Here is a 16,499-nt window from a genome sequence, read left to right as displayed (position 1 = left end):
CAAGAGTTGGAGCTATTTTATTTTTAAATCTTCTCAGGAACCTTGAAATGAGTTTAATGGGATACAAATAATCTTTGGAAGTGCTTATCATACAGATATTCCACCCTGTTTGCATCATTTGGATCTCAAATTGGGTGCCTTGTTGGACTTTTATTAAAAACATTTTATGTGATAAGATGCCCTGAACTGGGTGTCTTGTTCAACAAGACTATTATAAGATGCTTTACGTTTAAGTATGAGATGGGGTGGTTACAGTATTAGTGAATCTTGCTCTGGATGCTCTGTTATTTTAAGTATACATGTGTGTATGCACACGTTTGTGTGTATCCCAAGGTATTCCAAATATTGTTTTAATCAATTATAATGGGGTCAAGGGGTCCTGTATCAAGTCTTATGTTGGTAAAGGTAAATGAAGGGAATGAAAACACTCTTAGAGCTTCCTGTAGCAAACACACAGAAGTTTATGGGGATATAGAAGACACACATGGAGAACAATAGTTTTCCAAAGATGACAACTTTTCACTTAGCAAATCTTGCTTTCCCCTCATGTGACCGTGAAAAACAGTTTTATGTTATAAGTAAGAAGACCACAGAAAACACAAACAGTGACAAAAGTATACATTATAATTTGAAAGAAATCTAAACCAGTGATGACCACAGATGCAGGGTTTCTCCTAGACCAACACCTCTACTACTTTGCCCCATCTCAAATTTAGCTATATATTCTCACCCTCCAGAGTCAGTGAAATAAAAGCATAAAGTGTACAGCCAGAACAAAAAAATGGAGGGCTGAAAGACACCAGCTGAGATCTGAATGTGCTTCTTTGCATTTTCTTTAGTGAAAAACCAAGTGGAATCCTGGCACACCCAAGGAGAGAGAACTATTCAATTCTCATTCTCTCAACCACTGTAGCAAAAGGACTCTGCAGTCTGTGCAGATCTGACCATCAGAAACATCCAACTGTTAGGACCAAAGGGTGGCGCTGAAGGGAATAGGAGAACTACACAACTGTTGTTCGGTATTGGTCTTAACACTCTAAAATAAACGGATATCCACTTAAGGAGCCTAAAAGTCAAGAGAAATATTTTGGAAACCTTCTCAGAGAAAGTGAAAGAAATCTGGAAACAAGACAGTTGCTCCGACTCAGATTTAACAAGAACTCATCTTCAGAGAACCTCGTATTTACTAAAATATAATCGTGTTATAAACTTTACTTGGTAACATACTTTCTAAAATTTGAATGTATATTACAAATATCTCTGTAAGTCAGTACATAAAATCTTAACATTTTCTCCTAGTTTATGCACATGCATGAAATCTTGCAAATACAGGCTATTTTGTCTGTGTGTGTATTGTTTTGATATCTTCCAATTAAGTCCTTTTTATTTTTTTGCTCATCTCTCCATTCCTCCTCTCCTCTCCCACCCCATCGTACATCCTTGCCCTTCACACTACGTAAACTATGTTAATGATCTGGAATGTTTTTCTTTGCACATACATTAAAACATGTTTCTTTACATTATAGTTTTTAGAGCATTTGCTTTTCAAAAATGAAATAAGCTTATTTGGTTTTCTTATGTGTGTCATACTTTTCTCCTTTAACAATACCTCATGGAAATCCTTTCATCTGATATAGCTCTTACCCATCCTTTTAAATAGCTATATAATATAATAAAGATGTTCCACAATTTAATCTGCCTTTCACCTACTAATGGGCATTTAATATTTGGTACCCAGGTTTTAGCCACTAAGAACAATTCTGCATCAAACATATTCACGTACATGTTTTTACATACTGGGACTTTTATTCCTATGGAACAGAGTCTGTGAAATAGGACTACTGGATTGAGAGGTATGATTTTTACCTTAATAGATGTTTCAAAGTTGCTTCCACAAAGGCTATAAAAATTCACCTTTCTACAAGAAAGGTCTAAGAACATCCTTTTGCCCAACAGCCCTACCCTAATTACAATAGATACTAACATACTTTAAAATATTACCATTGAAGGGTATCAACTATAGTTTTAAAATCAACTTTACTGAGGTATAGTTTACATATATAAATGCACACATTTTAAATACAAAGTTCAAAGACTTCTGCCAATGTATTTCCATTATGATACAGAACATTTCCTTTACTTCAGAAAATTCCATCATGCCCAGTTACAAGCAAGTCCCATTCACTTCCCAGGCAACCGCTGACTGATTTCTATCACTATAGATTAGTGCTGCCTTTCCAGAACGCCACATAAAGGAATTATTTATTCATAACGTTGGCTATTTTATTCTATTGGGGTTTTGATTTTTTTTATTAGTTTAGAACAGCATCTGTGTATTATTGCCATAAATATTTTTCATTTGTATTTCAAGTATTTTTTCAAATCAATTTCTTTATATTGACATAATGTATTTAAAGTATCTATCTTTTTTTAAAAAGCCAAATAAAAGACTTTTACAATTGATATAATCTGTCCTTTTTTTTTGTATTAAACTAAATTTCTGGGTCTTCTGATTTATTTAAGGTATTCTCAATCCATACATTTTTACATATAGAATCCAAGATTTTCTTCTAAGATTTTTGTTTTCATTCTTACATTTAAGTTTTGAATTTTTCTGGAATTTACTTCATACATGAAGTGACCTAAGGGTTCAAATTCATTTTCTCCCAAATGGATAGCCAGTTGTGCCTGAACTACTACAAAAAAACAAAGACTTTTCTCACAAAGGTGAAATTCTACCTTTGCCATATTATAGGTCTGAATTATCTAGTCTGTGTCAACCTAGGTAAATAACAGAATTAAAACCTAATGACCTAATACATTTACTATCTATAATGAATGGGCTGCTCTCCAAAGCATCTAGATTGGTACTAGTTCTGTTCTATCCTAGGCAAAAATCAAGAAAATGAGAAGTCATTTTGTGTGTTCTGTGATTCAGGTGGAAAATTCTGGTTGGGAAAGGCTCTATTTTGTTCCACTGATCTATTTATCTACCCCTGTGTTAGGATCATATCGACTGTATTTACAGTGGTTTTAGAATATGTTCTGAGGTGGAGTCAGGTGGGCCCCCTCTCCCTACCATCATTACCACATGTCTTCCAGACTTGTCCTGCCTATTCTCAGATATCTAATCTTCTTTGTCTCTCTAAGAAATTTATCAAATATTTAGTAAATTCTTAAATAGTTTCAAATAATTCCCCTTAAAAGTCCTTGTGGGATTTCAGGACTTCCCTGGTGGCGCAGTGGTTAAGAATCTGCCTGCCAATGCAGGGGACATGGGTTCGATCCCTGGTCCGGGAAGATCCCACATGCCGTGGAGCAACTACGCCCGTGTGCTACAACTACTGAGCCTGCACTCTAGAGGCCATGAGCCACAACTACTGAAGCCCGCATGCCTAGAGCCCGTGCTCTGCAACAAGAGAAGCCACCGCAATGAGAAGCCCAAGCACCGCAATGAAGAGTAGTCCCCGCTCACCACAATTAAAGAAAGCCTGTGCACAGCAACAAAGATCCAACGTAACCAAAAAAAAAAAAAAAAAAAAAGTCCTTGTGGGAAGAGTTTTGCAGACTGTGCTCTTCCCAGGGTCGGCCACATTCTGGGCCCTACCTAAGGCTTCTCCTGCCTCGTTCCGCAGGCTCTAAGTGGGTACACTGGGTGCAGAGAAGATAAAATCCTGCACCAGCTCTCTATGGGGACCCCCACAGAGCCTAAATTCTCCCTCATTCCTGTAGGCCTTCTGACTTCAGAAGCTGCTTGGCTCAAGAGAGGTAGATAAATTGGAATCAGAACGGGAGAGAAGACAGAAAGCATTCTATCCTCCCACCTCCCAGAATCCCTTCTCAGGATTAACTTTCTTAAAGTACTCTGAAAATGAAAGCAGGTGCTTTCCATATAGCATTCATGTCACTGTTAGGGAAAAAGAACTCTCAAACTATTGAAATTGTCACTTAAATCACAGTGATCTTCTGAATGAAAACAATATACAACACTCATACTAAAGCCTGAATCAGACTGGTACTTTTTTGACTTGTTTCTACTTCCCTTTTCATTTTCTTCTGTTTCTCTAAGGGTTTATTTGCCTGTCGAAGCACTTAAATAAGGATGATATCATAGGCTAAAATATGAATCATTCTGGGAACTCAGCCATTAATAGAAAAAAAATGACATTAACTTAACTTTTTGTCTTTGACAGTACCTTACTTAATTAGAGATAGATGTTCCATAGAATATAAGTTTTACTAATATAGTAGCCTTTTGTTCTCTCAGTTCTCTGAGAAAATTAATTCTGTTCAAAGGAGATAATAGGAAAAATGTGATGAGACAAAGAATAATTTTGAACTTTTTTTGTTAATAAAACAATCAAGAATGCATAATTTTCCTAAGATGTTAGAAAAACCTTTCAATAAAGCATGAAAGTAAGATTGTCTTTTAAAGCAGGTAAACAAACTGGCACATATATTATACTCATTCACCTTCTTCCTCAAATAAACCACTTTATTAGCTGGTATAAAACAGCTCAGACATTACCACCATAAATAAATGTTTAGCAAAGAACATCCGTGTGGCTCCTCAATCAATCAATCAATCAATCAAACCATTATACACTGGTAAAATATTAAATGGGAATGAATGTCCAAGGTCTAAAAATATAAAGAGTTGACATTTCAGCTTGACACCAAATTTTGTTCCCTGTAAGTCATAAAATCGAAAGGTCATCATAACCTTTCAGATAACATCATTGGGTTCCAGGCTTCCTCTCTGTGCTCATTTCACTGCTCTTCCCCCAACATTCACTAGGTTCCAGGCACATTTCCCTCATTTTTCTTCAGGACTACCTCACTACTGATCCAGGGACTTAGCACCTGACATTCCCTCTCCCTGTAATGCTCTTTTCCACAGTGATACCCCCAGTGGCAAGAACAAGTATTTGTTGAACGATGAATGCCAATAATCATTTGTGATTTGGGAATAATTTTTGTCAGCAGAATACCTAACAGGATACCTAAAATTATTTTATTTTGCTCTGAATATCTTTTGAGTTTAATTCTTGTAATATCCATTCTGTGATTTCTAGAAAAAGGTCAAAATTTTCTTTTGTTGATTTTTTTTTAGAAAGAACATGTTTCTAAGAAAATAAGCTTTTACATACTAATAGATATTTAAATGTACCATTTAAAATACTTACCAAAGAAGTATACTATTTCTTCAAAATAGCATTTTTTAATGAGGGTTCCTTGCCAGTGGAGTGTACTTATAGTACAGATCCACTGTTATCAGGAGAGAGATCTCCTAATATCATGCTTCAGGTATGAATCCTAAGTGATGGAGTAAAGATGAACCCATTACTAAACCTAAATCAAGAGTGCCTAACCCTGTTTCAGAATATATGTTTAGTGAAAAATATAAACATGCACTTCATTGGGAAAAACAGTGAATTGAAAAGTAGAGGCACTACTGACTGAATCTTATTACTTTTAGAATTTTTCAAAACACCGAGAAACTATACCATCATATAAATTATTGATGGCTGGGAAGGAGAAAGTAACACTGCCTTTATTCATAGATGATATGATTGTTTACACAAAAATCATAAGGAATCTACTAAATAACTACTAGCAATAAGTGAATTTAGGAAGATAGCAAGATATAAGAACAAGATACAAGTATAAAATGTGTTTCTATGTACTTGTAACAATCAAATTAGAGATTTAAATTAAAAAAAAAATTCCATTTACAATAACACAAAAAAACATAAAATATTTGTGAAGAAATTTGGCAACAGACCTCTATACTGAAAAGTCTAAACCACTGCAGAGAGAAATGAATAGAGATCTAAATAAACGGTGACACACCATGTGCATGGACTGGAAGACATCAATTTTCTGTAAATAAACCTGCTGTGGATTACATGCAATTCTAATCAAAATCCAAACAGGTGTTTTGTAAAATTGGTAAGTGGATTCTAAAATTTACATACAAATGCAAAGAACCTAGGATGAAAAAGTGTTCAAGAGAACTTACACAATTTGATTTCAAAATTTCCTATAAAGCTATATTAATCAGAACAGTTTTATATTGGCATAAAATTCAAAAAATAGACCAATGAAACAGAACAGAGTTCAGGTAAGAATCCATTAAAATATGTTCACAAAACACAAAAGTACTTATAGCAGTGACATACATTATTTTCAAAAACTGGAAATAATCCAAATGTCTATCAACAGTAGAATGGATAAATAAATGTGTGGTATATTCACACATAATATCTACTCAAAAATTTTTATATGAACTACTGATAAGCACATAAACACTATGTTGAGTGAAAGAAGCCAGACACAGAAGGTTAAATTATCCCATTTAGTTGAAATTCAAGAACAGGCGAAACTATACTACAGTGATAGAAATTAGAACAATGGTAATCTATGTGTGGTAGGAATTGATTGGAAGGAGGCACAAGAAAACTTTCTGGGATGGTGGGAACATTCTCTATATTCGAAGTAAACAAGTGCATATATTCATAAAAACTGATTGACCTGTATGCTTAAGATGTTTGCATTTCACCGTAAATTTTACTTTTAAAGAAACGTATTAGGACTTCTGGTCACAGGATTTCATTAAGAGAGTGACAATGCAAACCAGACAGGGACAAGATATTTGAATGCATACATCTAACAACAACAAGCTGTATCTAAAAAAATACAGAGCTTTAACAAATCAGTAAGTAAAGGATAGACAACCAAATAAAAACATGGGCAAACAACATGACTGGGCATTTCTTTTGAGGATATCATCTGGAGATTTGAGCACTGTCTCCTCATCTAAATTAAAATAAGAATACAACCCAGAAACACAGTTCTGGAAAATTTCCTCAAGGATTATCTGTAATTCTTTGGATATTTCTATATCTTGCCCACAAGGATATCATAGACTACTCTAAGTAACTAACATTTATTGAGTGCTTATTTTATGTCAGACTTCATGCTGAAGAATTTATGTACGTTATACATTCAATTCTCACAACTCTGAGGTAGATACAATTATCTCTACTTTAATGCTCAAGAAATTGGGACACCATTAGGGAGGCAATATACCTTGCTCAAAATCTTACAACATTAAGTAGAGAAATCAGGATTCAATCACAGGTCTGCCTAATCCAAAAACTGCATTCTTAAATACTGTACCACAATACTTCCATGTATCTTCAATCTGCTATTGAATAATATTACCATCTTGGGTATTTCCCTCACCTATTGGCCTAACAAGTACAGCAAAAAAGACGATGAGCATTACACTACTGGTTCTTTTTTTTTTAAATGATTTTTGTTTAGCTTGGTTTTGAACTTCATATAAACCCAGTTTGCGTTTTATTTATTTATTTATTTATTATTTTTACTGTTGGCTGCGTTGGGTCTTTGTTGCTGCACACAGGCTTTCTCTGGCTGCGGCGAGCAGGAGCTACTCTTCGTTGCAGTGCACGGGCTTCTCATTGCAGTGGCTTCTCTTGTTGCGGAGCATGGGCTCCAGGCACGTGGGTTTCAGTAGTTGTGGCACGTGGGCTCAGCAGTTGTGGCTCACAGGCTCTAGAGCGCAGGCTCAGTGGTTGTAGTGCACAGGCTTAGTTGCTCTGTGGGATGTGGGATCTTCCCGGACCAGGGCTTGAACCTGTGTCCCCTGCATTGGCAGGTGGACTCTTAACCAGGGAAGTCCCACACTACTGGTTCTTACTCTATCTTTACTAGATAAAATCTGAAGGGTCCCCAAATACAAAAAGTTAATCATTGCAAGTGATTTTAGAGATCTAGTCAAATCTGTTAATTTCCGACGTGAAAATTAAGACACAGAACTGACAAATTCTTCATTAATGGCCCTTATAATTTTATTTTAATTAAGAATTAGATGACGTATTTCTAAAAGTCTTCACTTTTCCTCTTTAACTGAAGTACTGGTTTCTCAAAGATTCCACGTTGTATAGTACATACCAGATTTTTCATTCAAACTAATTACAAGGAATAACAAGTGGATTTATTGTTGATTTATTACTGTATTTGTCACTTTAGATATGTATTACATATGCTTCACTCTTATTAATATATGATATATTGAAAGATAAATGGCATTAAAAATGTCTAACTATAACATAAAAGTGACTTCAAATATATTTCCAAAGCACATACCCATTAACTAAGCTTAAAATTGATCAACAGGGGCTTCCCTGGTGGCGCAGTGGTTGAGCGTCTGCTTGCCGATGCAGAGGACACAGGTTCGCGCCCCGGTCCGGGAAGATCCCACATGCCGCGGAGCGGCGGGGCCGCTGAGCCTGAGTCATGGCCGCGGAGCCTGTGCTCCGCAACGGGAGAGGCCACAGCAGTGAGAGGCCCGCATACCGCAAAAAATAAATAAATAAGTAAATAAACCTTTAAAAAAAAAAAAAAAAAAAAATTGATCAACAAATTGGTAGTCTGTTCTTATTTTGACATAACTCTATATTTTTCTTTTCAGTCTTCTTTAAGAGGCTGTTAAATTATAAAGTAGGTATCACTGTAAAGGCAACAATTAATTTTGTGATCAAGAAAAAATATTAAAAAAATTTTGAGTGTACAAGAAAAAAAAATCACACATCTATCCCTATCTATTTATATAACTATCTATCTATCTATCTACTTTTGTTTTTTTTTTTTTTTGGCCGAGCCACGTGGCTTGTGGGATCTTAGTTCCCCAACCAGGGATCAAACAGGGAGCCCTGGCAGTGACAGCACTGATTCTTAACCACTGGAAAGCCAGGGAATTCCCAATCTACTATTTTTTTAACCTAACCACATTACATTAATAACAGGCTAAGTTAAATAATGCAAATTGTTCCATTTTTGGAAAACAATTTGGAAAAGCTAATTCCCTAAACAAACAGAAATTGACTTTAAGACCTCTGAGCACTTTCTAGGAATTTTCCTGAAGGAAAATAAGAAATAAGATAAATAGGTATGCATACTGATAAACTGAGGATAAAAACTAAAATGGTCTACGACAGGAAAATGAACAAAAGAATGTAAAATATCATTTTAATAATTTCATATTGATTACATGTTGAAATGATAATATTTTGGATATAAGGGTTACATAAAATAAGCTATTAAAATTAATTTTACCTGTTTCTTCTTCCTTTTTTTTAATTTGGTGTCAAAAATTTTAAATGTATATATGTAGCTTATAGTATATTCCATTGATAGCACGGTCTAAAATGTCTGTTGATCTGTCCAAATAGCTATTGACTATGAAAACATATAATAAAAAGTTACTATGAATTCAGTAAACATTTCAATGCTTTTATATTTTATTAAATCACAACAGCACCTACAAATAATGCTTTAGAGCACATGGAGAATTCTGGACTCTCAGAAATATCTGTGGCCTAAGTATGAGGTACACTGGTCTAGAATTCATATCATAATTGGTGGTGACATGATATTCATAAGCGAAAAATAGTAATTCCTAGAATCATGTTTCCAATGACCTTCCATTCAATTTTATCAGCCAATTACATTTATATTTAGCCAAAACTGAACTTATCTTTCCCATTCCCATGGGAAATACCACTGTCTTCCTCCCTCTTAACTTCACTCACCCTAAAAACCAATAGTAAATAATAAGCTCTTCGGACATTTTCAAAGACCTTCAATTTACAGCACAAAAATAACCCACTGGCCATTAGGTCTTTTATCTTCACTATCAAAATACTAAACTGCTCCAAAATTATATTAAAATAATAACTTTTTTTTTGAATCTTAAAACAAAATTACCATTTTATTGTTCTACCTTTATCAATTCTATCAACGCAGATAAGTAAATTTTTAACAGTAGATATGAAAAGGTCCTTGAAGTTCTGCTTCTATCAATACTTCTCCTTAATACTAAGTTTACAGAAAAATAAATCAAAGCATTTGCATAAGTACACAGTGTGCTAATAAGAACAAATCAAGAACAGATTATGGGAAGTCAGTTGGGTTGCATAGTTCAGCACAATATTTCACTTACACACACAAAAAAACTTGTAAATCCCAGTTTAAAAGACCATGTAGATGTTAATTTAATAATCATAAAAAAGCAGTTCGACTTCAAAACTATACCAGTCTTATGATTGTGCATTTTGTTAAACACGTCTACAGGTTGTATAAATATGGATTAAGTAGTTGATGCCATGTTCCTATTCTGGTTTACTGATTCAAAAAGCTTAGAATTATTTCTAAAACCTTCTATGTGTAGAAAGAATGCCACAAACCCCTTTTTCCAGAGATTATGAACTCTGGTTTAACTGAATTATTAGAAAGATTATCCTTGTTTGAGTTATTAGTTTCTTTAGGGGGTGAATGAAGGGGAAAAGAGTTTGAAAGATGAGCAATCTGCAGGGCCACAGAAAGCAGAGTCCTGTAAACTATGCCTGGGACAAAGTTTAAGTTAAGAGCTTCAGGGAATGCTTTTCAAAGAATAAATTACACACCTAGCAAAACTTGGTCTAACAGAGTAATTGCTAAAAAAAAAAAAAAAAAAAGTTCTGGAAAAAAGAACCCCAATTTAAAATATTTTAAATACAGAATTAAGCTGAAAAACCATCTAGCTGGTACATTTATAAATACTTTATGCCACAGAGTTATACTGAGTAATGATTTAAATTACTGCATACCTGGGAGGAGCTGTTGGATAAATAACTTTTATGTGTTGGAATGTTAAATCTTGATTTAAAACTTGCTCGATCCACGTTCTCAATCCTTGTCCAGAATCACCTGAGGAATCACAAAATCTAGATTAAGTTAAAACAGTTTGACAATACAGTGTATTTAAAAGCAGTCTATAAATTTCATGTCACACAGAGGCTAGAACACAGAATTAAAAAATCTTCATAAATAAAAATAACTGTATAGAAACCGATTTATTAATGGGAAATAACTGATCAGCCATCAATAGTTAGAAATAATTTTGATTATTTTACTCCTGACTTCACTTTAAAGACCTGTTTGAGTTTTAAGTTTCCTCATTTGTTTAAAGGATATAATAGGAACAAATAAATCAATTGACTTTTCTAAAAAAGAAATCCTTTCCATATCTGATTTTAAACACTGTCATTTATTCTTTCTACTCTTAAAAATAGTAAATTCCTAAAGTGCTTATAAAATTTTGTAATTGTAACAACCTAAAACAATTTTCTTAGTTAAAAAGACAAATTTCTTCAAAAGGGGTATACAGCATACTTTTATTTTTTACTTGAAGAAATGAGAATTTAATTTTGGCAATATGTTTACATAATCTAAAATAATGACTGTACATCCCATGGCTGAAAAACAACCAAGCCTCATGCAAGAATTAATATATGTGTATTTCCATAAAAATGGAAGGAACTATAGGTTCATTTTATGTGGTCCTAAAGAGAAAATTTTCAAGTTAACAACTCTAATTTTTAATCAATCAATTCATTAAGGCAGCAATTAAAAAAGTATCTACTGAATACCTACTAATGTGTCAGACACTGTGCTTACTGCTAGAGAGGCAGTGATGGGAAGGTGATGGGAGAAAGAATTCCTATACTCATGGAGTGTATAGATTATTGTGAGAAACAGACATTAGTCAATTAATCATATAAACAAATGTGAAAGACAAACGTAACCACTGCAAAGCTAAGACACTTCATACTTCAAGGGTTTATTAGATTCAGAATTGACCCAGTTAAGGATTCAGGGATAACTTCACTAGAATATAAACTCCACAAGGCAAGGTTCATTTTGTGTTTCAGCCAGTGAGTTACTTGTTCATCTGATGCCTAGGACACAAACTAGGCATCCAGTAGATAGTTGTTGAATGGTTTGAATTGCGATCTACAGGATGGTAAAAACTGAAGTGCACAGGGAAAAGCATCTCAGACAGGATATGGCAAATGCTGAAATGCTGTACAGGAAGCAGTATGGCATTGAAGAAGTGAAAAGTAGAAAATGAGGGGAAAAGCAGTGAATGCAGGATGGATCCTAACATCCCGACAAAGCCTGAGAGCATGGAGAAGCCCTGAAGGTTTTGGGGGGGGGCAGAAAGGGGGCATGCTTCTAAGGATTACTCTCAAAGCTATGTGAAGACAGACCTGAAGGAGGACAAAGATAGATGTGGAAGGATAGTTCGGAGGCTACTGTTCAGATGACAGATGCTTAGACTACAGTGATCGCAGTGGAGTATACAGAAATAGATACTAGAGATATTTAGGAGATAAAATTAAAAGAAACTGGCAACAGATTAGCTATGAGGGGTCAATTATGAAGGGTTTCTAGGGTGACGGCGAGGTTTTTGGCCAGAGCTATATACACCAAGACAGGAAACACAGGAGGCAGCAGGTCTATACATGCTGAGTGTGAGGTACCCCTTTGTAATGCATTCTAGATCCTACACGAAGGGTTGAGCAACCTACAACCAGCTGGAGGGCAAAATCCAGGTTCTTAAGAGCTGAGAGCATAGAACAGTGCTTTGCACAGTGGCCATGTAATAGACATTTCTTGAATGAATAGATTAATGCATGAATGACTATTAGGCAGTTGGATAACCAGGTCTAGAGCTCAAAGGAGATCTAAAATGGAGACACATATTTGTGTCACATGAACGGAGATAAAAATAGAATCTGTGGGCTTGTATGGAATTTAGCCTGAGGAGAAAAATGTAGAGGGAGAAGAGAAGAGGACCTAGGACCGAATTTTGAGGAAGCCCAACATTAATGGCCAGGGAGAGGAGAATGAGTGTGCAACATCCATATACAGGTAGAAAGAACCAGGAGAGTGTTTCAAGAAGAAAGGCGAATGCTGCTGACAGTTCAAATAAAATGATGACTGAAAAATGTCCATTACATTTAGCAACACAGAGGTTACTGGTGAATTTAGTAAGAACCAACTCAGTCAATGTGCTGAGACTTACTATACGGGGAGAAAGCAAGTCATGCATGATTTGGGCCTGTGTGAACCTTAGAGCTCAGTGTGGGATACAGACATTAAATTAGGTAATTACAAATACGGTGAATGTCACTGAAAGAAGAACCACAGTGTCCTAATGGAGCGTATAATAGTGAATTTATCTAATCTGAGAAGCTGAGCAAAGCTAATTAAGCTATCATTTGTTTTCATCATCCTGAAAGAAGGTATTTTTTCGGTATTTTAGTAGTTGAAACACTCAAATTAGGTTGGCTAGATATAACTTCTATTCCTATATGATGTTCTATGGCTGCCACTGCGTAGAAGAGAACCTCAAGTTTTCACGATTTTTTAAAAAAACAAAATCTGCCTCTAAACACTTTTTCAACCTTGAAAAGCAAAACTAAATGCTACAAAACAACATGCATCCATCCATTCATAAAGTCTGCTCTTTAAAAAGCCAGCACCTTATTCCAAGAGTATGGTAAAACTGTTAAAATCGGTTTGCCCACATTTGTATTAACCAGAAGCCAAACATATCCTATAACATAACCACATATATTATTGTCTAATGTAAAATCATATTCCCGATAAGTTGGAGATCAAAATACACAGGAACTGCAATATACTTGCATAACTGGCAGGATTCTTTGGATAAACTCTTCGTTCAAAGCACAGAGCGAAAAAATATATACATACAACTCTGGCTTTCAGAGACATATGGTTACAAATTTTAAAACGTCAGTAATTTGAAATTGAAAAGAGTGAGGATAGTAACTTTAAGCAAAGCTGTCCAGGGAAAAAAGAAGAAAAGTCTCAGACTTTTTATGAAATTATTTACTTATTAAAAGGACTATGGTATTGGGGAATTTCTGGGTGCTTATAAACACCCTTGGAACCCCAAATAATATAAGTATTAGTCTCCGAGTTATAAGCATTGCTGTCATCTTAGACCCCTCATCTTCTAAGTATATTTCATTAGTCAAGTCTTTCCCTTCAAACATCTTTGGCCTTTTTTTTCCCTATTTCCAAAATGATACATCCTAGTTCAGAGTTTTTTCAACTTACCTCTCCAGAGCACTGATTCTGGAGTCAGAGATCTGGGTTCAAATCCCAATTCCACCACCACTCACAGTAATAGCCAAGTGACCATGGACAAACTATTCAATCTACCCAGACTCATTTTAAAAATAAGAATATTTCCTACAACTGCCCATTTCCAGGTTTCCACCCTGTACCTTACAATCCTCTCCACTATCCAATCACTGTCCTCTTTAAGCCTACATAAGTCCCAGTTTAAAGACCACTTCCTCTGGCAAACCTAACAAGCTCTTCATTTTCCAAAAGCCTTAATAATGCCTATCCAAAGTTTTTTTCCTTATAATTCACTTGGCAGTAAATCATGCACCATCTTGTGATCTCCACTGCTGAGTCAAACTAAACGAATTGTTTTTAAATTTAGGTAGGCCCCCTGAGGGGGACACAGGCTGCATTTCATTTCTTTAAAAAACACTTCCCAAGAACTTACCCTGGGCCGCACTAGGGATGCAAAGGTTCAAACAAGGGTCCTTAATCTTGAGGAAGAAGTGAAGTGGGGAAGTCAGAAGTAACTACAGTTAAGTGTAAGAAACGCTATACAGAATTAAACACGTCACTAAAGGCAGGCGGTGGAAGGAGAATACCTGCCCCTGGGACTCAGAGTTGACTCTGTGCTTTATCTTGGGGTCTGAAAGACAAGGGGGGGGTGGGAAAGGAGAAGGAATGGGGGGCAGGAAAGAGTGAAGGGGAAAAGGCACTCCAGCCCTGGCATGGTCCCTCACAGAAAGGAGATAAATAATCCACTGCGGTTGAAAATTCCAAACACTGGTAGCTGACTCTGAAAAGTACTAGATAATGTTATTTGTCTCTAGCAAAAGACTTACCTTTCTAACTTGCTCTGTTTAAATTTGGGGGAGAGACATGGGGCGGGGGAATGTGTGGCAATGGTTGCAATGGAGAGAATGTAAACAGAGGGCTGGCCGAATGACGGGACACAAAGGCCAGAACAGCGGGCCAGCCAGTGACTGCAAGACAGGCAAAAGGAAGACAAGGGTGGGGGGGCGGGGAGGACGGCCGGGGACAGGTTACCAGACCTGTGTGTCCACAGCCGCGGGGCTACCGAGGGGAGAGTCACCCTCTCCGAGTCCACCGCGCCCTACTGGGGCCAGCGCTTCCCCCACTAGGGCAACACTGGGGAAACCGAGTGGGGGGGGGGGCATTTCCCATGCTGCAGTAACCGGGACGAAAAACTGTAGTCCACCTGAGCCGTGCAGGAAGATCAGAGAGGCGCTGTGCCTCCCAGCCGGCGACACCATGCAGCGATGCAGGCGAACTGAACCCGACGTAGCCGCCATGACTGCCGCCACGACTAGAGATTCACAAGCCCCGCCCTTACGCTCTCCCGCGGGCCCGCGCACGTAGGCTGGCAGGGGGCGCGCCTCGAGATGCGCATGCGCAGTCAGGCTGCGCAGTCCTGCCTCCGGGTCAAGTCTGAGGCAGTTTAGGTTGTACTGAGGCTTTGGTTTTGCCAAGACTGGTATCATACAGGTGACCCCTTCGGTAAGGCACGGATATACTTCTTTGCTGTAGGATTTTCAACTGCAGTTCGAAAACTCAGGATTGCTTTTGATTTAGAGAAATATTGGTGTTATGATGTTTAAAATTTAACATAACCATATTTTACCTTCTCCTGTGAGACTTACACAGGATGTTTGTAGCATTTTATACTCAGGATAAGACAGCCATGTAATAATAACTCTTCGTGTAGTTTATAAAAATAGTTTGCTTAGGAAAATCAGATTGAAAGTGGTACCATTTCATACCTATTAGGGGGCCGTTTTTTTTTTTTTTTTTTTTTTTTTTTTTTTTTTTTTTGTGGTACGCGGGCCTCTCACTGTTGTTGCCTCTCCCGTTGCGGAGCACAGGCTCCGGACGGGCACGCTCAGCGGCCATGGCTCACGGGCCCAGCCGCAACGCGGCATGTGGGATCTTCCCGGACCGGGGCACAAACCCGTGTCCCCTGCATCGGCAGGCGGACTCTCAACCACTGCGCCACCAGGGAAGCCCCCATTTTTTTTTTTTATTTAGTTTTATTTATTTTTTATACCACAGGGTCTTATTAGTTATCTATTTTATACATATTAGTGGATTTATGTCAATCCCAATCTCCAAATTCATCCCCCCTGCCCCACTTTCCCCCCTTGGTGCCCATAGTTTGTTCTCTACCTCTGCGTCTCTATTTCTGAAGGTGGCCATTATTGAAAAACCAAAATAAGTGTTTGTGGAGAAGTTGGGACACTTGAAGATTGCTGAGGAGAATGTAAAATGGTGCAGCAGCTGTGGAAAAGTTTGGCGGTTCCTTAAAAAGTTAAACAGAATTACCATATGATTTAGCAATGCACCTTCTAGGTATACATACAAAAGAAATGGAAGCACAGCCTCAGATACTTGCATACCAGTGTTGATAGCAGCATTATTCACAACAGCTAAAAGGTGGAAACAACCGAAGTGTCCATGGATGGGTGGATGGA

At 36.9% G+C, this 16,499-nt stretch overlaps 1 protein-coding gene across 3 annotated transcripts in view; it reads right to left on the bottom strand.

The window, feature by feature from the left end:
• LYPLAL1 (lysophospholipase like 1) overlaps positions 1 to 15,334 on the bottom strand; it is a 45,940-nt gene extending 30,606 nt beyond the window's left edge. For all 3 annotated transcript variants that reach the window (XM_081224919.1, XM_081224921.1, XM_081224920.1), the window contains exons 1-2: positions 15,230 to 15,334; positions 10,677 to 10,776 (exon numbers count right to left, since the gene is read on the bottom strand). In XM_081224919.1, the coding sequence (XP_081081045.1) occupies positions 10,677 to 10,776; positions 15,230 to 15,323 (194 nt within the window). In that variant the 5' untranslated portion in view covers positions 15,324 to 15,334. The remainder of the gene's footprint in view (positions 1 to 10,676; positions 10,777 to 15,229) is intronic.
• Between the last annotated feature and the right edge of the window lie 1,165 nt (positions 15,335 to 16,499).

This window comes from Mesoplodon bidens (genome assembly GCF_964165515.1).
Source record: "Mesoplodon bidens genome assembly, chromosome: 2".
NCBI lineage: Eukaryota > Metazoa > Chordata > Mammalia > Artiodactyla > Ziphiidae > Mesoplodon > Mesoplodon bidens.
Note: the sequence above shows the minus strand (reverse complement) of the source record. Positions and strands in the feature narration are given on the sequence as shown.